Source organism: Chaetodon trifascialis, chromosome 20 (assembly GCF_039877785.1).
Source record: "Chaetodon trifascialis isolate fChaTrf1 chromosome 20, fChaTrf1.hap1, whole genome shotgun sequence".
NCBI lineage: Eukaryota > Metazoa > Chordata > Actinopteri > Chaetodontiformes > Chaetodontidae > Chaetodon > Chaetodon trifascialis.
The window spans coordinates 4,060,001-4,081,085 of NC_092075.1; the positions used below are offsets into that span (position 1 = coordinate 4,060,001).

General features: G+C 47.7%; 1 protein-coding gene across 6 annotated transcripts in view; it reads left to right on the plus strand.

The window, feature by feature from the left end:
- The window catches only part of fcho2 (FCH and mu domain containing endocytic adaptor 2), a 36,818-nt gene extending 16,264 nt beyond the window's left edge, over positions 1–20,554 (plus strand). The window contains exons 8-32 of one of the 6 annotated variants that reach the window (XM_070989225.1): positions 2,361–2,457; positions 5,679–5,723; positions 5,828–5,897; positions 5,981–6,005; positions 6,217–6,273; positions 7,125–7,182; positions 7,334–7,509; positions 9,696–9,720; positions 10,251–10,295; positions 10,989–11,028; positions 11,154–11,233; positions 12,959–13,042; positions 13,630–14,136; positions 14,535–14,650; positions 14,731–14,860; positions 15,022–15,105; positions 15,339–15,398; positions 15,891–16,002; positions 16,856–17,011; positions 17,724–17,856; positions 19,652–19,851; positions 19,930–19,994; positions 20,084–20,248; positions 20,339–20,393; positions 20,487–20,554. In XM_070989225.1, coding sequence (XP_070845326.1) covers positions 2,361–2,457; positions 5,679–5,723; positions 5,828–5,897; positions 5,981–6,005; positions 6,217–6,273; positions 7,125–7,182; positions 7,334–7,509; positions 9,696–9,720; positions 10,251–10,295; positions 10,989–11,028; positions 11,154–11,233; positions 12,959–13,042; positions 13,630–14,136; positions 14,535–14,650; positions 14,731–14,860; positions 15,022–15,105; positions 15,339–15,398; positions 15,891–16,002; positions 16,856–17,011; positions 17,724–17,856; positions 19,652–19,851; positions 19,930–19,994; positions 20,084–20,248; positions 20,339–20,361 — 2,553 coding nt within the window. In that variant the 3' untranslated portion in view covers positions 20,362–20,393; positions 20,487–20,554. Of the gene's footprint in view, positions 1–2,360; positions 2,458–5,678; positions 5,724–5,827; positions 5,898–5,980; positions 6,006–6,216; positions 6,274–7,124; positions 7,183–7,333; positions 7,510–9,695; positions 9,721–10,250; positions 10,296–10,988; positions 11,029–11,153; positions 11,234–12,958; positions 13,043–13,629; positions 14,137–14,534; positions 14,651–14,730; positions 14,861–15,021; positions 15,106–15,338; positions 15,399–15,890; positions 16,003–16,855; positions 17,012–17,723; positions 17,857–19,651; positions 19,852–19,929; positions 19,995–20,083; positions 20,249–20,338 lie in introns of all 6 variants that reach the window. The other 5 variants (XM_070989227.1, XM_070989228.1, XM_070989230.1 and 2 more) reach the window with 5 other exon arrangements.
- Positions 20,555–21,085: the final 531 nt, after the last annotated feature.

A 21,085-nucleotide genomic window follows, 5' to 3' on the forward strand; every position in this document is an offset into this window, starting at 1 on the left:
ACGTTAGCAGCCAGGAATATATGACATGTTCAGTGTTGCTGCGTCGAATTTGATGCTTTTAATTTGAGCTGTCTGTCAGCTGCTAAAATGTCTTTAGTTTACTGAATTTAGGCAGAAATAATATTACATATTATTATGTATATTAGATATAACGTCAAAAAGATGTGATGTTAAAAAATGTAGATAAACCGTCACTGTACATATTTACCATTATAACATGATACAGAGAGGAAAAACTATTCCACCACCACAGAAAGTCGCCAGCTGCGGCGCCTCGAACATGCACATCTGGCAGCGTTCATAGGTGGGAAGTAAGTGAGGGGCAGTGCTCCACTGGACGGTCAGAGCGCCTGGACATGTGAGGTGAGATAGCATGAATCCATCCCAGTGAAGCTCCTCGCTGGATTGGCTGGGGACCCCATGTTTACACACCCACCAGGTCGACAGGGGAGTGACTTTGACTGTACAAGGGAATTCTGGGAAGAAACGCAACAACGGCGATCGCGCTCGCCTTATATGTAGCTTCCAGCGCCGGAGCTGCTGTCAATCAGGGGACGTTAAACCAGCAGAGAGCAGGGTACCTGTAACGGAAGGTGTCACTGAAATCAAGAAGTAATCATGTCAGCCTCGCAGGACAGTGCTCAACCAGCATCAGCGCAGCGAGCATGAAGGATAAGAGGGTTAGAATGTAAGCATGGGGGGGGGGGGCGTAAAGAAAGGAAAAGGCCTTATATAGAAACACGGAGCTCAAACACGAGCAGAGAGGAGTGTTGTTCCCCGTGCCGAGAGCTTCAGACTCACAGGAGTGCAGGTGTGCCTGTGAGCTCGCGTGCTGTGTTTGTTTTTGTAAGTGAGCATTTGTGTGTGTGTGTTTGTGTGTGTGCGTGTGTGAGGATCCCTTGAAGGCAGATGCATGTTTTGAGCATGTGGTCGAAAGTCTCTCCGGGATGAGGTTTGTGTGTGCGTGTGTGTTTTTGTGAGGCGAGGGGGGCGCGCAGGTTGATGACCTCCGTCGTGGCAGCAGCACCTGACAGATCGCGTGTGCTGCACTGAGCATACTTCCTCACTGTGGTAGCCTCCCTGCCCCCCCTCACCCACATCACCCCCCCCCCCCCCAGCATCCTCTCCTGCCAGGGCACAGAAGGCTAATGCACTCCACCTCGCCACAGGGGCCCGTGAGGGGGATGGGGGCGGGGGGCAGACACATATGTGTGTGTATGCGTGTTTGTTTGATAGCGGAGCCTCTCTGCGCTTACAGTATCACGCACATCTAAATGGTTTGGTGAGATGGCAGCGAGCCGCTGCTCTTCATCCCCATGCCTGTGCATCGCTCTCGCTTCCCCCTCAGTAAACACACAAGCACACATGCACATCCAAAACAAACAAGCAAACAAACACTATCCTTCCTCTGATACTGCCCAAAGGGCTTCAGCGGGCCACAGTGCCAACAGCGATGATTCAACCTGACGCAGCAGAATGACAGTAAAGTATCTCCACAGGCCTGCGACAGAAAGAAACGCCATGAAGACTAACTAAAGGCAAAGCGAGCTGCGGGGGGAACGAACGGCAGCGTTTGTCTCATGTCCTGTTCGTCACAGAACAAATCGCACCGAACGCCGGACGCTAATCCTTTGTTTTTATTCATTCTTTGAAATTCTTGTGTGCTGTGACATAACTGAAAACAGAAGTCAAAAGCAGTCACCGAACAGGGAGCTTAACGTCTGCTGACTGAGCTTCTCTAACTGCATCTCCCCCAACGAGGGATGAGCATTTTACACTTTCATCAGGAAAGACTAATGCAAGTGGAAAAACACACTAAAGACAAAAAAAGCTACGTAACATGGCGTAGTGATTCGCACGTCTCCTCCAGCGCAACGGATCTCACTTAGTGCAGCCTCAAACTGTCCGTAAACACAGTGTTTAACGTGTGAAGCTGATAGGATACAGCCTGTGAATGTAATATTAGATTTATCGCAGTTACACAACTCACAAACACGCAACAACAGCCTGAAAATGGTGTAGCTCGGCAGGGAGAAACACCACTTTTGAGGGAAATTAGATGAACACTCTTCGCTCACTCTTCAGTCGGGTCACGGCGAGCCGCGATACAATATTTACTGAGTGAGTTTGACTGTGGCTGCGCTGCCGGTACAAGGATATGTCGTTAATCGCACTTGGTTAAACACCTCTGTCAAGTTAGAGCATGATTACATCTTCTGTAAGAGAACTGGAGCTCAAGATAAACTGAAATTGAACAAAAAAAGGTTAAAAAATCTGCATTTTTTATTAGGTTCTTTTGCAGTTGTGTGAAAGTTATCTCCAAATAAAGCCGTAAATATGACTTTTTTTGGCACTTCTAGGTCCACAACGAGTTTGTGAGGAACATTGAGAACACCTCGGTGGAGAGCTTGATACAGAAACTGGCCGAGAGCAAAGGGACGGGCAAGGAGAGGCCAGGTAAGTCTTATATGTTTGCTTCTAAAAGTCCGTGTTTGTCGGCGTCTGTGTTGTGTGTAAATAAACGAGTGGTCGGGGAGGGGGGACGGGCCGTCTGCCTGGTCCTGCCTCGCGGGGAGGGTAGGGCTGTATGGAGAGGGGCAATTAGAAGTCGGAGAGGGCCATCAGAGTCAATCATAGTAATCTGCTGAAAAGGTAGGCAGGCTTGGCATTCCAGTGAGCATGTGACACACGGGGGGCTTTGCTGTGCTCGCACTAAGCAGGCAGAACCAACCTTTTCAGGGGGTCAGAGCTCAACAATGACTCTTGTGTAAACTTTGCCATGCCACAATAATCAAGGGAATACTCCTCACTCCTTCGGCTCTACCCCCTCACCTCCCTCTTTTTCACACACGCTCATTAATAGTCATTTACTCGAAGCCGGACGTTTTAAACCGTCTGCGATTTCGCCGGTGCGTGAAACCCGATGCATGCGAGCAAGTTTAAAGCCCCGCCGTAAGTATCCAATTACTTCACCCATCCCTGTACTTGTACTACATTACGTCAGGTCACGGCCACAAAGGGTTCACCTCTGCTGTGTTTGTGTGTACACAAACGGTGACCCCCGTGTCCAGACGCCGCATCCGCAGAGTGGTGGCCTTCATTTGTTTGGACAGCAGAATTAATTGAGGCTAAAAAAACGGTCAGAAAATTCCTCTCGTATCAAGCTGTTCATTAGGGATTGCGCAGCCGCCCCGGCCCTGTCAGAAAAATAACCTGCCTGTCCCCTGATTAAATAGCTGAGCGGATGGCCGGTCCAGCGCCTTTACAGAGAGAGAGAGGTTGAATAAACTTTCTATTGCGGAAACAATCCCAAAGTGACACGCTGCGAGGCAGGGGGGTTCGGAGTGTTCAACGATATCCAGCTGAGCTGTCAACTGGCGGTGGGCCAGACACGCAAACCCCCCCGCCCCTCTCCCACTCCCAGTGCCATGTGAAGCATATGCAATTTAAAAAACCATTCTCCGCTCATGCGTGACTGCATGCTTCCCTCACAGAGAGTAGAAAGAAAAGAAACATCTTCCCCTGTATAAACAAAGTCGTCTGTCTGTTTAGGAGATGTTTAAACAGTTCCTAATGTCGGCCCAGATTTAGGTAATATTCACATGTCTGGTGTTTGGACTTTTTTTGCAGTTGGTGTGCATAAATATTGTCAGATGCAATCGCAGGACGCTGGCGGCAAAGAGTTCCTGCTCCGGCCGGGCCTTTGGTAGAGCCGCAGCGTTTGTTACACAACCCAGAGCTTGAATAAGGAGCGCAATTTGTAATTTTCCAGTAATTTTCCCCTTTCTTTTCTCTTTTATTTCCTTCCTTTGACGACAGCGAGTGCGTTCGATGAGAGATGCTTTCAAACGAGGTGACGATGGTGAGCCTCCTCTCCAGGAAGAGAGACACCTCGAGTGTCAGATAGTTCAAATAGTCCCACCTGTTTCATGTCAGTACAGTGACCCGATGGCTCACTTCCTCCCATGAGAGAAGGTTCTTGAATGAGCACGCCAATTTTGTTTTGATTGGCACGGAGCTCGCGCACACAAGCAGTCGTTCGTGCCGCCGCTGCGCATCCGCCGGCGGTGAAGAGGCCTGATATTGCACAGTAGAGTAGATCGGTCATTGGTGTACTTTATCCACTTCACTTGGCGTGATGCATGCCTCTCGTGACTCGCCGCTTCCCTGCGCTTCACTCAGCGCTGCACACGCCAAACAATGCGTCAATTCTGCTCGCGACCGGCGTCCTCTGGGGAGACAGCGTTGGACTGCTGCTACTGTATGCATTTTGAGTCAAAATATCATTAGCTTTGTTGTTTTCAGGTCAAGGCACGTCAGCGGATCGGGAATCTTGCCAGAGGGTCCTGTCCCATCTCTCTCCTCCTCCTGCTCGTCTTGCAAGCTATTAAGCTTTCTAGTTATGTGCAGCGGATCTATCTGGTCTGAGAGGCTGCGTGTCTTCCAGGTCACGCGTTTTAGAAAAAATAATTCAGAATACTTACACGGCTTTTGAGCTTTGAGGTGTTGTTTCCTCTTAAGCAGCCAGTTCTAGTCACACGACCGCAGCTTCCGTTTTTACACTCAAACGTATGGATCACATGGGCTGATAGATAATAACATCACACCAACAGCCCAGCCTCCCGCATCTCTCTGATTGGCACGTGCGCTCATCGCATGCCTCGCCTCTGGTTTTCCCACAGCTTTTAGCGTGCGTTTGTGTGAGCGTGTGCACGTCAAAGCGCCTTCGAAAAGCCTCCGTAGATGTTTCTGGAGGCGCGCTCCAAAGCGTGACAGTCCAGGGCCTCAGAGGTAAATGTGTATAATTGATGAGCATTAAATTAAGTGTGAACTTTGTTGTTTTTCGCCGTTCTCTCGACACTTGAGCGATGCGTCCGAATCACCAACAGCCATGTTTTTTCTGTTCACATAAATCCACAGCTGGTTGCGCTCCGAGTGACATTATGGCTGTTGGCTGGAAGAGATACGACGACGTGTTAGCGCGACCTGCTAATCGAGGTCGTCCTGATTATTTTAGCGGCCCTGCGCCCTCGTGCGTGAGCTGGATTGTTTGTTTGTTTGTTATTTACACGGTCTTTTTTTTCTGCTCACTTTTTGCATGAGAAGCAGAGAAGGGCATCTCTTAAGCCCGAGAGCAGATTTGTCCATGTGGCTTTAAACACTTCGCTGCGTGTAATCTTGGACTTGTTTGTCTTATTGTAATAGGGTTAGCGCGCCGTCGCGTGTCTCGTGCGGACGGTTTAGTTTCGGCTCAGTTTAGTCTTCATGCATGCTGTTTGCCGTCAGCGCCGGGGCTCCTGCGTCCATTCAGAGTCGGTTCATGATTGAACGTGAGGAAGACTCTGTGAGCTCTGGGTTCCCAGGAGGGAGTGTCACATCTCTGTGAGAGCCACCAGACACACAGTTGACTCCACTATTGACCCTGTCTGCCCTCTGGGAGCAGCCCAGCCTTGTTTGTATACACACTCGCTATGGCACGCCAGACTGCATGTTGTGTGTTTGCCAAAGTGTGTTTATGGTGTGTGTGTGTGTGTGTGTGTGTGTGTGTGTGTGTGTGTGTGTGTGTGTGTGTGTGTGTGTGATTATTGCGTGATGTACATTCACAGCTTTCACAGCAGTGGGTCGTTGACCCTTTCTGTGCCAAATGAACCTAAATGAATTTTTTTTTGTCTCATTAGGACCCATTGAGTTTGAGGAGTGCAATGCAGCTATTGCTACTGAAGGTGAGTCTGATCCCGGAGTTTAAGATTTACGCTGAAGTAAACATCGAACGTTTGAAGCATGTGGAAACTCGTATGTCATGTTTTAATCTGTGCTTCTTTCAAAGGTGCCAAACCCCGAAAGAGAAAGCCGTTTGGCATCCCAGGTCGGAGGAAAGACAAAGACACAGACTCCACGTGAGTGGCAGATGACACCAGCTTATTTTTGTAGAATAAAATAAAAGGCTTTTGTGTCGTGATGTTGTGTTTTTGTCTTGCAGGGAGTCCACAGAAGTCGAAGCTGCTGTGAGTATGATTTTTACTGAATCCACCAGTTTTTCTTGAACTGCGAGTCGATATTTCAGCCTCGCGTGTCAAACACGAGGAGGTGGAGGCTCTCGCTCATCTGAACCTGCTCTGAGTTTTCCTCCTCGAACGTGTGACTCTCTCGCTCTCTCTCTGTTCCCCCCTGCTTGTTTTTCAGACGTGCTCATTCATTCATTCATTTCTCTTGTAGAACACTGCCAATGGTGCTCCCCCCGGATACTACGGGGCCATAGACATCCAGAACGCTGTAAGCAAGCTAATACACACACAGATACACACACGCGCAGTAAATACTCACGTCCAAACCTTTTAGTTTCGGGGGGTAAAAATCAAACATTTCCACAGCCACATATGGTCTGAAGCAGCGTGGATGAATGTTTAATGTGTCATAGTGGCAGAAGTGTTAGCTAGCTCCTCTTGGCTCTCTGTGCACGTGACGACACGCTTGTTCAGCCAGATATTATGTGTGGAAGCTTCTTGGCGTGTTTTCCAGTGTGGGTGCAGGACGGGGTCCTGGAGTGAAGCGATCCTCGGTGGGTTTGGAGTCGTTACAGACGTTTCCGCCGTGCGCTCGTTTCCATATGTGATAGAACTGTAGACGCTGTGCATCCAGATGAGGAAGTGACTCTTTTTTCTTTGTCTGTGTAAAACTGAATGAAAGGGGAACTTTCTGCCTGTTGATCAGCTGCATTCAAGACAATCAGACAAATTCAGATAAAAAAGATTAAAACTTCCTCTAAATGTAAACTTTTGACTTTGTTAAAATTTAGTGTAAAGATGCAGATTAAATTGCAAAGAGAGAAAAAATAATTAAATCCTTTAAACATTCACTCATCAGTTAACTAACAAGTTCATTATTAACAGTATTTTGAATCACATATTGCTAATATTACTGTTAGTTTTTAAGTAATTTCTCACCTAAAATTTGATGAAAATGTCACTTTAAATGTCATTTGACCGTAAAATAAATCCTTTTTAAGATAAGTTGGGTGTCATTTGGCTGCTTTGAAATTTATTTGCATTTATTTTGACTTTCTGTTAATTGAATAGTTCAATCAAAGTCAGATTTGAAGCTTTTCTTCTGTTTGTGTTTTGCAGAATCTTCCCCAAGTCGACGCAGAGGGCTTCTGCATCAGACCAGAAGTCAACGAAAACGATATCCTTTCATCTGCCTCGATGCTGTCCGCACTCAGCCTGTGAGACACGGAGGACTTTCTGTTTTTCTGTTCACACCCGTCTGCGGTCTGAGGACCGCGGACGGTCTGCGCCTGTTGCCGTTGTCCCCTTAACTTTTTTCATGTGCTCACATGCCAAAGAGAACTCCTTCTATTCGTCCAGCGACTCAGAGGACGAAGACGAGCCCAGGAAGTTCCACGTGGAAATCAAGCCCGTTCAGCCAAACAACGGCACGCATCAGAACCGAGCCACCATCGACGAGCTCAAGGCGTCCATCGGAAACATCATCCTGTCGCCCTCCACCTTGGTACGGCTTCGTTACGCGCACGCTAAACACTGCAAAGCCCAGACCTGTTGCTGTGCTGCTCTCCTGCAGCAGAAATCTGATCTGCCTCTGCAACACTAGAGGGCAACAGCAGAATATGTAACCTCCGTCAGGGTAGATGGGAACGCCATTTAGCCGTGCTATCCCTCTGCTAGGCGCTCACCATTACTCACTCTTTCTTGAGGCTTATTTTATTTAGATTGGAAAGCCATATGTGTTATGTCTAATTTAGCTCGTGCATCAGATGGGCTTCTTCAGTGAGGTGCCTGTTTGCACAGATTTCGTGTTTAGTTTTCGCTCTTTCATGTCAAACAGTCATCTCTGAGCTAAGTATCTGATGTTGTTGGCCTTTGCTGCAGACTCACACACGCACGCTGCCCTCCTCGTAGGCACTTAAGGGAAATCCTCGCAGCGCTGGCCGGCCTTCGCGCGCACACAGAGCGCCCGGCCTGCTCCATGACCTCAGTCATGGAGCCCTTCATTCAGCTCCCTGTCCCTCGGCATCAATCTCTGAATCACTCTGCGCCGCTCTGCAGAAATAGCCGGCGCCATTAAAATTTCAAACCACTACTGCTTGTGTGCAAACATGAGCCGCGTGCGCGCTGAGCTGCTGTTGTTGTTAATGTTGTTGTGGAGCGGCTGAGAGGGCACGCTCGGTGTCGCGAAGAGGGTCTAGTGGGTTTCACCCGCCGCACTCTCCCGGCTGCACATTAAACGAGTGTCACGGCATCTCCTCCCGCCTCGGCCCCCTCCCCTCAGCCTCTCCCTTCCTCTGCTGCTCCTCGCCGTTTGTACCTCTCTCCCTCCTCGTTTCTTTGTTTGCTTTCGCTCGGCGGCTTTTATTGCAGCCCACTTGTTCTAGACGGGACTCTGTTGTGGGTATTTCTGAATACTTTACGGGGTTCGCTGCCTAGTTTTTACAAATGTTTTATTTTTTTTCCACCCTTGGGATTAATGATAAAGATAAGTTACAAGTTTATAGAGGATGTTTTTTCTATTTAACCTAACAAGATTCAGGAGGAGAGATGTGCTCTTTTAAACCTTCGACTTTGTTCATTGCACTTTGGTTTTGGTTGTTGTCGAGACTCAAACCCACAATTACTTTCTCGACTTAAAAGTACAAAAAAAAAAAGCCCAAAAAGACAGATTGCTGTTTGTGTGTGTTGCCGTTACATCTGCCTTCCTCTGCACCCTTTTCCTGTTTTACGTTCACGGAAAGCTCCTGAATTAAAGCTAAAGCGCACATCCGAGGTGGTGACGAAGGTTGCATCATCTGGTGTGAATTATTGAGAGATTTTCTTCTTTTTTTCGTCCTCCTCGCTGCTCATTTTTCTGTCTTTTTCATTTCTCCTCCTGTTCGGTTCCCCCTCTGCGGTGTTCCCTTTATTGAAATAGCAGTGGAAGTCGTGTGTGTGTGGCCAGCGAGAGCCGTAATTGAACCCATTTGCCGCTTAGCGCCTGTGGGACTAAACCCTGGCCTCACAGCTCCACGGCGGTTAAACGCTTTTGCTATGTTCCTTAAACCCGTTTTGTTTCTTTTTCTCTCCCCCCTCCACCTCCACCTCTCCTGACAACCCCCCCAAAGCTTCTCCCTGTGCGAATAAATTCCTTATTGAAATCGATGCTCTAACTTTCCATCGGGTTGGTGACCCACAGAGTGTATCTTCCGTGTCTTGTGTGACGCGGCGTGACGCTGCAGATTTATGCGCCGGGGGGGAAAAAGGAAGCTGGCGTAGCGTCGGGGGCTCGCTCTCCGCCGCCCCGGGCCGATGGGCGCATGGTTTTGCGCCGCTGAATTCTTCACCCTAGGTTTAACGTCTGGTATGCGTGAGTCGAGAGCAGTCCTGTGATTTACTGTCTTTAACTCTGAAGTGGAAAATTCCCTCGGCCACTGGGAATAATTAATAATCCAGTTTTCAGCCCTCCTGTTCTCATCGTGGTTTGAAATCTCATATATTGATCCATTAACACTCCGAAAGGCTGAAGGTGTCGAGGCTCGTCACGACGCCGAGAAAAACCCTTAAAAAGTTTTCTTTTTTCAAACACTCTGTTTTATGTGTCCTGTTTGGCAGTTTGGTCTCAGTCGTGATATTTTTTTCCCCAACAAATTAAGCAAACTGCTGGCAAGTGAAAACTCTGATTCATTAACGTCTGCTTTCTGTTTTCAGGGACAGATGCGGAGGAACCAGTCCAGTGAGTATTTTCTCCGTCTGACCTCTCTGTATCTGTGTTGTCGGACGGCCGCGAGAGCGACCGTACGACTTCTCAGCTACATTTTTCTTGGCGCGAGCTGTTTTTAAAGAGGTTGTCTTTAAAAGGGAAAATCCAGACAGCGAGCCAAAACCAACATATCCCAACAGCAAAAAGTAAATAACTGTTCCTCTCTGTAAATGTGAGCTTGAGGGATATTTCCCTCCCGTGGTACAAATAAGATTAATTGCTTAACTAGCTGTTTATATTTTGTCATGTCACAAATTATCTTTTCCATTCTGCAAACTGGCTCAGGGTTTGGTTTGAAGTGCTTGAGAAATACTTTAGGAGTAGTTCTACTGCTGCAGGTTTGAAAAAGCACACAGTATTAATCCAGAAAGTTACTCTCACGTACTGCATTTGTAAGTAACTACGTGGTAAAAATACTCCATTCTGCAGCTGAGACGCTGATAGAGTTGGCTTGATTTCCACAAGCTGTTGCATTGATAGATGTATACTCTACATGCGCTCAGGGATCACAGGAGTGTCTGCATTAAGCTCTAAGGCTCAGGGTCCTGGTGAGTATGTTTTCACTACAATAATTAGCCCCTGCCTCCCCCCCTCCCCTCGACATATCTGCCCCAGCCCTCACCTCCGTCCCCTCATCGGAGCCTTTCACGCAGCCAGCTGACGCGAGCTAACACCACTGACGCTGCGTCCTCTCTGCAGACTTTCAGTTCAGTTTCCGTTTACTGGTTTTACGTTCGGGTCCTCTCACTGGTGCTGCTTCAGGTTGCTTGTATGGATTTTTGCAATGTATCGTAACACTTTAAAAAGGGGCACGAAATAACAAAACCATGGCTGATTTTATTTTTAGATGCGAAATCCCCGGTTCTGAAGTGTTACCATCACATTAAAAACACATCTGAAGTTAACCCTTTGCAGTATTTGGGTAAGATATGAAGGTTTTGCCGCGTAAAGGCGGCAATAAAAACACGTATCTCACCTGAATCTTACTGCAAATGTATTTCTGTGAGCTTTGGTGGGAGTCGGTGGTTCTCACTTGCTGAGTCCAAACCTCAGTTTATATTTCTGGTTTAAGGTGGGACGTAGTTTAAACATGACTTCTGGCAGATGCCTCTGGGTCCTCGTCGGTGGAAACCTCTTGTGTTGGGTTTTTATTTTCTGTTTTAGCGGTCCTGGAAGCGTATTTGCTGTCATCACGCCGTGCAGCTCTGCCGCTCCTAAGTTTGTGTTTTTTCTGGCTGCAGGTGATGAGCTGGCGAAAACCAGAGTGCCAGCATCATACGAGTACGTACAAAAGCTGTCGTGTTTACAGTCGCTGTGCTCGTTTGTGTTTGTGCATGTTTTTACTGTGAAGCTAACGGCGCTGCTTTCTGTTTGAGTTGACTCTGTCTCACTCTGTCCTCCGGCAGACTGACCAACAACGACCTTCTTTCTCTGGACCCGTTCGGCCCGACAGCAGGTTCTTCTTTCTCTGTGTCATCGACAACAGGTAATCCCTGAAGCCTGGTGTAATCTTGATTCCTGTGTGCGTACATTTCCTCACGTCTGAATGTGTACCTAGAGGTGCCTGTAATTCCTTGTAAAGTTGTAATTCTGATGGTGACTGGTGGTAACAGCGAATGTTACACTGCAGCAAACACTTGTTGAACAGGTACCTAGAAGATCGACTGGTGCATCAGTTTTTAGAGCAGCCAAACAAGCTGACTGTGTTTTTAATAATCAAGTCAGCCAGTAATAAACGCAGCAGAGGTCAGAGTTCACGCCGCGCCTGGCGGCTGTAGTTGAGGGTGTGCAGCCTGCAGCTCAGTTCACCGTGGATGCTGAAGATGACGACTGCACAGTGAGGTAATTAACAGGTTGCCATTGCTCATGTGAAGGCCGCCTTCTTTTGGTATTCACAAAGACGAAAAGTGACCTGTTTGCTGACGCTTCTGAAATGTCAGAGGCCACGAAAGTTCATGTTTTCAGTGGATGAGAAATTAATATTTTAATTTCAGTGCTGTAGAGTTTTTCTTTGCAATTTTAAGATATGTTTGAGGAGCATGTTGATATTCCCAGCAGCCTTTTTTTCCTCTGTCACCATTTCCTGCATTACATCACCCACTTGTTAGCTTGCTAAATTGTTAGCCTCACCGCTTGAGCACATCGAGTGCACGACTTCCTGTGTGATAACCACGAGCTGAGGAGTTCCATTTGAAGGAAGAACGTAAATACACTGAATGACAACTGCAGAAATTTACCGACTGTAGATTATATTAAAAAAATTAGCTTGATTTCATGAAACTCTGAAGCGTTCTAGCTTTAAGGAGCTACGCGCATTGTGGCTGAACCAGTGATCCGGTCCTTGTTGCACACCTTGATCTCAGCATCTCTCTAAGCTCTGTGAAGTCTATTCCCTCTCCTTCCTTTCCTCTTCCTCGCCCCTCAGTCGGAGGCCTTTCCTCTCTGGGCCGCCGCAGATGCAGGAACTGACTCCTCAGGGTGTCCAGAGTGTTTGCCTTTTCTTGTTTTTCCACCCCTGTTTTCTCTGTGCTCAAACAGTACCTACGCGTTCCAGCTGTGAGCCGTACCTGCCTTACTCTGTGTTCAATCTCCTTTCAGTCTCTCCAGTCAAACTTCGCTCTGAGACGTTTGAGTGTTTGTTTTACTTTCAGACTTTTTGAAACACGCAGGCTCGGTGGTGTGATTCTCATGGCTGTACGTGCATGACACAAGTGTTTAAACAGAGTGACATTAGCGCTGACCCATTGCCTAGGTTAAGCGTAATCCACAGTTAATTGGCACCTTGTCGAGGTCAGAGGGTCGGCTATAAAGCCCACTGGCACGTATGTTGTCAAACAGTGCCTCGTTACTGTCAAAGGTCTCGGCTTAAAAGTCAAAAGAGCATCGCAGAGCGCCCTGATTAAGATGCGATGATGGGAATTAAGTCGGCCTTTACAGCCTGTTAAATCTCCCTGTGTACAGTGTGGCAGTGTTAGCAGCTCTAAACGCACACATGACACATTAAACAAGTCTCTGAGGCATTAATACGATTAAATTCTCACTGAAGGAGGCAGAAAGTGTAAAAATGTATGGATTTCATGTCATGTTTTCATTTATTTTGTGCTCTTTTTCTCATTTTTGTTCCACACAGTGTTTTTTTTTTACTTTGCTTTTGTCATTACAGCGTTTTAAATTGATTGTTTTCATTTATTTATTCAAATTCTCTTGTTAGACCTTGCCTCTATCTTCCTTTCAATCCCTCCATCTCCACCTTTTCTGACGAATGACTCAGACGTCTTTCTGCCAGAGGCATCAGGTAAAACGTGTGTGCGCCGCGTATCAGCCAGCCATTTAAAGGAAAACCTGTTTTCATCAGCTGCTGCTCTGCATGTTGTTTATGTTCAGCTTTTGCTTCTGTTTCTGTAAACTGAACTAAAATCAGCAAATAAGCATGGTGTTTGTGTGAGGATGCGGTCACACACGTGACTGCAGGTACGCTACGGTCACGTCACTCATTGACTTAGCGACACTTCACCGCCTTTTAACACTAACCGGTCTCACGGCTAAACAGATGATCGACCCATCGGGCTTCAGACTGATTACAGAAAGCACACTGTATTAGAAAGCAGTGTAAGTTATGTAAGGACAAGGCAGAGATGCGACACCGCTGTGTGAAGGCTTACGCCGGCTTCGCTCTTACGCCTCAGGTGCGTTTTTATGTTCTGGACCACAGCTGTACTTTACTGCAGCCAGCATGCCTCCTAAAATACAACACAATAAAGCTTTCATTGTGAGATAGAGGTAATAATAACGCTAACTGCTGAGGGATCGCTCACCGTTTTCTCACTAAAGTCTGATGGGTTTGCCTTCTATGCCCTCTGTCCATAACGTCGCCCCCTTCAGCTGAGACGGCGCCACAGCGGGAGCGTTCACCTCCGCTGGCAGAGAGCCAGCAGTCCAAAGATGTCTCCTCTTTCTCTTCATCCGCATCCTCCCCCTGGGACTCACCAGAAGACCCTTTCCAAGCACTCAAGCCCGTACCAGCGAGGGCCCAGAGCGCCCCCATCACCCTGCCGACCGAGCCGGTCGACCCCATCAAAAGCCCGGCTGCCGCCAGCCCTCCAAAGAGCGTCGATGCCTTCGCCTCCCTGTCCTGGTCCCAGAGCCAGTGGATCGCCTTCAGTGAAAATTTCGCCCAACCTCGCCGGCAGGGCTCGGGGTCGTCCGCCAAGGAGCTCCAGAGGCCTCAGTCCGGCTCCGGCAGGTCAAGCCGCTTCCTCTCTGACGACTCTGCTGACGCCTACTGCAAAGCGGCGGGCAGCCGGGAGGACAACCCCTGCCCCTCTGATGTCTTCTCTGGGATCACAGATAGGGCGATGGCAGCAGCTCCATCGAGCAAAATATTCAATGGTAACATTATTACTGATGCTCGGGACTTGTCTCATGCCTGAGGTTTGGACTTTCAGTTTTAGATTTTGTTTTTTTGAACTGTATGTCAGTTTTTTTGTTTTTGAGGTTGCTGATTGCATATTTGTGAATGTTTTCTGTTGCCTTTTCATGATTTGATTTTACAGCTCCTTATCTAACCCACAGCCTGGTTTGAGTTTCTTTATGTGAAATTCATTTTGGAATGTGTTTTTATTTGGATTTCCATGTCTGAACATGTTGTTGTACTTTGATGCATGATGGTTTTGCACCTCCTTGAATGAAGCACAGTTGCAACGCGTGTCTACATGTTTGTTTGTGCCAGATTTGAAGCTGTTTAGCGTCCACTAACCAGTCAACCTCGCATGCATTTCTCTGTGCAGTGCCAGTACCAAACCGACCCACAACCCCACTGACAGCTGGAGCCCTGGTGCCCCCACCGCGACCCTCCTCCAGGCCCAAACTCCCCACTGGGAAACTCACAGGAATCAATGAGATTGTGAGTAATTATCCCACATTGACTGCACTTAAAGATCCATTCTGTAACACCGTCCCATCTGATGGACTCCCTTCACTCAGGTACGGCCGTTCAGCCCACCCAAGACATCCAACGCCAGCCCTCCTCCCGCTGCACCGCTCGCCCGGGCGGAGAGCTCCTCCTCCTTGTCCTCGAATGCCTCGCTCAGCGCCGGCAACACCCCCACTGTCGGTAAGCGTCCTCAGCCTCCTCCTTCTCTTTGCCTGTTGAGTCTCCTTTCCTCCAGCTCTTCACCAGCCTGCCACATACCTTTTGTCCCTGCAACACAATGTGCTTTCCTCACTCCTCTCTCCTTCCTTCCTTCCTTCCTTCCTTGACTCCTCTCCTCACAGGAGCCGAGCACACCTTTGCTCCCCCCCTCTCCTCCCCAGAGCCAGAGCTGCTCTTCCTCTCTCCTTTCTTTCCACTAAGCCAAAGTGAGTCTGCCTTTCTGAACTCTTGTTTCCCTCACTGACTCCTTTCTGTGGTGTCTCCAGTCAGTCACCTCCACTCTGTACATTTCATAAACATAAACCTGTTAGCTGTTCGTTCATCTCTGTGCATTCACATCATAGCTAGGGCTCACCTGCCACCATCTCTCCTCACGTTGTGCTCTCTGGGTTTGTTTACCTCCTCTTCTCTTCCTCATGCCTTTTAATTTGGCCTAAAGAGGATGATGTGTTCATAGCGAAGCTGCCTACCTTTGAGAAGCGCTGTGAAACTCCAGCAGGTACAGTTGGAAGTTCGTACAAGAGGACCGTCCTCTGTGTTTAACTCAAACTAACACCAGTCTGCTGGATGGGCTGGATGGACATCTGGACCTCTTGCTTTGCAGTGACTGCATTTCTCTTTCACATTCACCATTTCTCACATTTGTCTGACTGTCTGCAGCATCGACTCCTAACGTGATAAAAATTTGAGCATTGAATTAACGTGTGATGTAATGAATGATCTGACACAAGCCTCTTTAGTTGACTTTAGCCATCTAATAGCACTTAATTTGAACTAAAGCAGCTGTAGCATGATCTACTCTGAACGCACCTTGTTGCTGTCAGTGTGAAAAATAACAGAATGCCTGACTGACAAACGCTGTATATTATATAATGCATATGTGCATGATCAAACGTCCTGATTCTGATGTGAGCTTTGGACCCCGCTGTTATTGAAGTGTGATCTCGCAGCTGAGTCAACAGACCTCAAACTCTGTTGTTCCGGTTCTCAGGGACGTCTCGAGGTCCCAGCCCTGTGACCCTGGCATCCCAAGATGCTTTGCCCATTGCCGTGGCCTTCACAGAGTCGGTTAATGCTTACTTCAAAGGAGCTGATCCCACTAAGTGAGTCTCACATGACCTTTTGCTGCTCAAAGGCCCCGACGTGGACCTGCACGCATACACATTTTTGTCCATATTTGAACTTTAAGTGCGGCACATCGAACGTTAGGAGCTGCGCAGTGCGTGCCGCTGGAACGGTCCCTCCTCAGCAGCCCTCTGCTTCTGCAGAGTGTGTCTCCGTCTCGCTCTGCATGTGTGGAATGTTTTGCATTAGTCTGACACCATTCTTTCAGGGTGGATAACCTACATGGGGCAGATTATAGTCTGGGGCAGAGAAAACATACAGCCTTTTATTGGTTAACTGCCGCTAAATTGCTGCTGTGCAAAAGGCTTATTTTTGCAGGGATTAGCAAATGGAACATTTCATAAGCAATGCAGGTTGAGACCCACTGTGGGCCGTCACCGCCGCAGCGTAGGCCGACCGCAAGCGAAGGAGGGCTCTGCCCGCCCCAGAACTTGTTCAGAAACTGGATCTATTTTCGGCTACAGAAGCATGCAGATGTATGAAAGAAAGTGCAGATGGAGGTGTCGTACACCTGTGACCTGAAGCCGGTATCTTCAGTATCTACTCTGAAAAGGGCCTCAGGTTGATCTCTGCATAACATCTGGGTTAGTGAGCTAAACTATGAACCATAACTAGACCAGATGTGTCCAATGTAGCTTTGTTCTGAGTGATAAAAGGATTAGTTGAGCCAAAGATCTCACAATCTCAGACTCCAGCTCCATGTTTCTTTTTTTATCATCAGTATTCAAATAAAATAGAATATCTTTGGACTGCTGGTCAGACCACACGAGTGATCTGAAGATGTCAACTTAAATTTGTGTTTTCTGACAACGTTGTGGCTGCGTTCCACAGGTGCATCGTGAAGATCACAGGAGAGATGACCTTGTCGTTCCCCATGGGCATCATCAAGGTGTTCACCACCAACCCCTCCCCGGCCGTGCTCACCTTTAAGCTGAAGAACACCAGCAGGCTGGAGCAGATCCTCCCCAACCAGCAGCTACTATACAGGTGAGGTCAAAGAGGCCGGTTTGCAGCTCAGCAGAGCCGACGAGCTGATAACTCATCAGCGTCTCAGAGAAAAGCGGCTCGGTGATACGAGTCAGGACCGAGGAAATGTAGTCTGCGTCAGTGAGAGGAAATTCAATTAGTAATCTGACATAAACCTATCATTAAGCTGTCAGGGAAGTATTTTCCACCAGACTTTAACAGCCAGGTTCTCGGCAGCCCATGCCTCTTCTGAAACACTTCACGCCCTAAAACAGCAAAGAGCAGCACGCTTCATATAACAGCTGCTTCATCCGACGCACACCGTTTTACCTCTCACCTCCTCAAGCCCCAGACGAACCTGTTCAACGTATATGAACGTTATATTAATGAACGTTTCCCCTCGCGTGCAGCGCAAGTTCAAAATGCTGCGTTCTTTTTAAGACACATTCGATGTGACCCGTTCGTATCGTTTCTCAAAAAGCGAAGAAAAATAACATCTTTTTTTTTTTTTTAATGTGTCTTGCTCTGGTTCCTCTCAGTTATCCATGAAGACCACAGGCCTGTGCTAATTGAATCAAGTGGAATTCATGATTTAGTAGCTGGTTGGATGTAACAGGCTCGTTTTTTCCAAGCTATTGGAGCTTTACACACAAAGCCAAGACGAGCAATGAATAATTGAGCCTCTGATTATTCCGTGTGTGTGTGTCGTCCTGACTGTTTGTCTTTTATCCAGCGATCCTTCCCAAAGTGACTCCAATTCCAAGGACTTCTGGTTCAACATGCAAGCACTGACGTCCTACCTCAGAAAAGCCTCCGATCAGAATCCCTCAGCTTCCTACTATAATGTGGACATCCTAAAATACCAGGTCAGTGAGCCAGCGTCAGGCCTGGAACCTAATCCACATAAAATAACTGCAGTTAAAGAATGGAGTCGTGTTTCCCGAAGCGCTTCACCCTGCGGACGAGTCTGCGAAAGAAGCGGGAGAGGGAGCGAACAGGGAGGGGATATGAGCAGAGCGTGGCTCACGATGTGAAATGTGCCACTTCTGACAGCCAGAGTTAAAGAGAAATAATGACAGAGTGTTTTCATAATGCCGTCTGTCGGAGCCCAAAGCAGCAGAAATAATATTGTTAAAATGTTCCAGTAGTTTTAATCTCATTGTCTGTGCCTTCCACACAGCCTCACAGTCACATTTGTGCTCATAAAACACCTAAAATCTAATCAAATTCACTTCTCTGAAACCGTGCGGCAGCCTCACAGGTGACCGGCCGCCTCGAGATAACATCGCCTTTAAAACAAACCAACAGAGGCTTCTTTTATAGCTCCGTTGCCGTAGTTTATTATTGGATTTCCTCGTGCATTAAAAGCTGTATTGTGAAAGCTTGACCTATAAAATCCGGGCTGTCAGCACCACACACATGCAGGCTATTGGCTCTCACCCAGGAAAGACCTGCCAATCAGAGCACACCAGCAAACACTGATGTGAGTGATGCTGAAGTCCATTTTTAGACTGTTTTTATGGTTATTCTGCCCTTTGAAATATATATAAAAGCCTCTTATCCAGAGTCCCTAAGGGGCCTTATTGTCCACCTATTTTCTGTAATATTGATAAATATTAAGTGTTGCAGACACCCTCTGATTTGCTGGGTTTTCCTGGTTGTGAGCCGTTCAGTTTAGTGGAGATCTTCTGCAGGACAGCCTCCACATGCAGCTCAAAGACTGACGGAGTCTGCTCACACTGAGGCTGGGCCCTCCTTATTTACAGCCCTTTACCAGAAACGGACGTAGCTTCTTCATTTTTTCCAGCAGAACATCTGATCCTCGCTCACAGCCGCGAAGTCTTCAGTGAGCGTCTCGCGTCCGCCGCTGTGGTTGCACTTCTGAGCGTTTGCTGAAGCGATGAGCTCTCGCTGGCGCGCTGCCTCTCTCGCTGTCAGAGGACGTCTTCTGCATGACTCATGGTGTGTGTGACACCAAAACACGGCAGCAGACTTTCTTTTTTTGGCTCCGGCGCTGTGAAAAAACACTTAAAATGGTCGAGAAAACCCTGATTTTTACTTTACTTCCGACACACATGAAAACTGCTCACTGATGTCTGTTCATGGAGGATTTTTGTTTGTAGTTTGGGTTAAATACTTCATTGAAGGATTCCTCAGCTGCTTCAGCCGCACTGTCATCAAACATCAAGCCTTGGCCCCCCCGGTTTGCACACAAGCTCACAAACCACGAAAGGCCGCCCTGCCACCCCATAATCAGGCCCCACTCTTTTGGAGTTCTCCTGACAAATAGAAGTTTTAGTTTACATGCGGTGGATCAAGAATCTTGGAATATAATGAAATATAAGCTCGCCGAGGTGTAAAACAAACAACCCGTGAATTGGCTGAGTCAGATCAACAAACTGCTTTTTGTTGATGGAAGAAGAATTAGTTTTTGTTTTGGCGCTGAGTTTTCCGTGAAGCGTCGGAGGGCCATTAGTTTTGTTTGTAACTTGCATTTGCGCTTTCAGCAAACCGACTAAATGTGTTTGTGGCAAAACGGTATTGCAGTTGACCGTCTGAGCTGAGAGTCAGACTTCTGTGTTATGCCTCAAACATCGCTCACGCTCAGAGCAGCTTTATTCGTGTTTAAACTGGACGATCACGCCGCTCTGCTGTGTTCAGGTGCTCTCTGACGGGATCCATTCCACTCCTCTCAACCTGACCGTTTACTGGAAGTGCACGCCGAGCACATCGGACCTGCGGATAGACTACCGATACAACCCGGAGTCCATGGCCTCCCCTGGTCCGCTCACCAACGTGCAGATCTTAGTGCCTGTCGACGGGGGAGTCACCGGCATGCAGTCTCTGCCCAGCTCCATCTGGTAAGATGTGGCGCACCAGCGGGAGAACAAAAAGTGCTGCGTTTAACAGGAGCAGCTAATCTCTTTCTCTTATTTTAGGAATTCAGAGCAGAATAAGTGTCTGTGGAAGCTGAGCGACATCTCAGAAAAGTCTGAAAATGAAGGTAAGTCGTCTTTTTCACAGCTCGTGGAGAATGTGCACGGTGAGGAAGAGCGCAGGCGAGTGAGCGTATTTGTTTGCTTGAACCCCCAGGCGCCGGGTCCCTGAGGGCCAAGTTCGAGCTGTCAAACGGACCCTCGAACCCCTCGACTCTGGCGGTGCAGTTCATGAACGATGGGAGCACCCTGTCAGGAGTGGACATGGAGCTGCAGGGGGCGGGATACAGACTGTCCCTCAACAAGAAGAGGTTTGCCACAGGTGCGTACGCAGCACGCCCACACGTACCCGAATCTGGTTTATTTAACGCACCAGCAGGTGTGAAAGCACATCCTCTGTTCTCCTCTGCAGGACGTTATATGGCCGATTGCTGAGCTGACCCACCACTCTGGTTCTCAACACAAAAACAATCTCGCTTGACGCAAAAAGTCGCCGACCTCGCGAAGCTTCCCGAACCTCTGGATCCACCCGAGCGCGGTCGAGCTTCGCCCGGGAGGCGAGAATCTCACTACAATAAAACAGCACTGAGTATTGAACACTGTTAAAAAAAAAATAAAAGAAAAAGAAGACGAGCTTTCAGGAAATGTGTAGATATGAAGTTTAATAATGCCTTCTGATCAGTTCACTTTTGTATAGTCTGAAACAATTTATGGATTAGATATAAATCTATATTGTATTTGAAATCATAAAAAAAAGAAAAAAGTGCACTAACAATCTTTCAGATGCTCTTTTTCCTCTTATATTCATTTTCCAAGAGTCTATAAGGAATATAAAACAGAATCATTTCCGGGCGGGAGGAAAGGTTTCTCTCTGCCTCCGAACTGTAAATATTAACACTGAATCTTCTGCTCTTCTTCGCTGGTTTTTTCCCCTTTTCCTCCTCTTCAACATTTGTTTTTGTTTTTTTTTTGATCATGTGCAATGAAGCAATGAAGGTGGACTCTGAAACAGTACTCACACACTCGTGGCACAAGCTTGACCTTTAAAATAACAGAAGTGCTTTGAAACAAATGCAAAAAACAGACAAAAACCCGACCTCAGTGCCTCGTCTTATACTGTGGATCAACAGGCAACAAGAGCGCGTCGACGTTTCGCCCA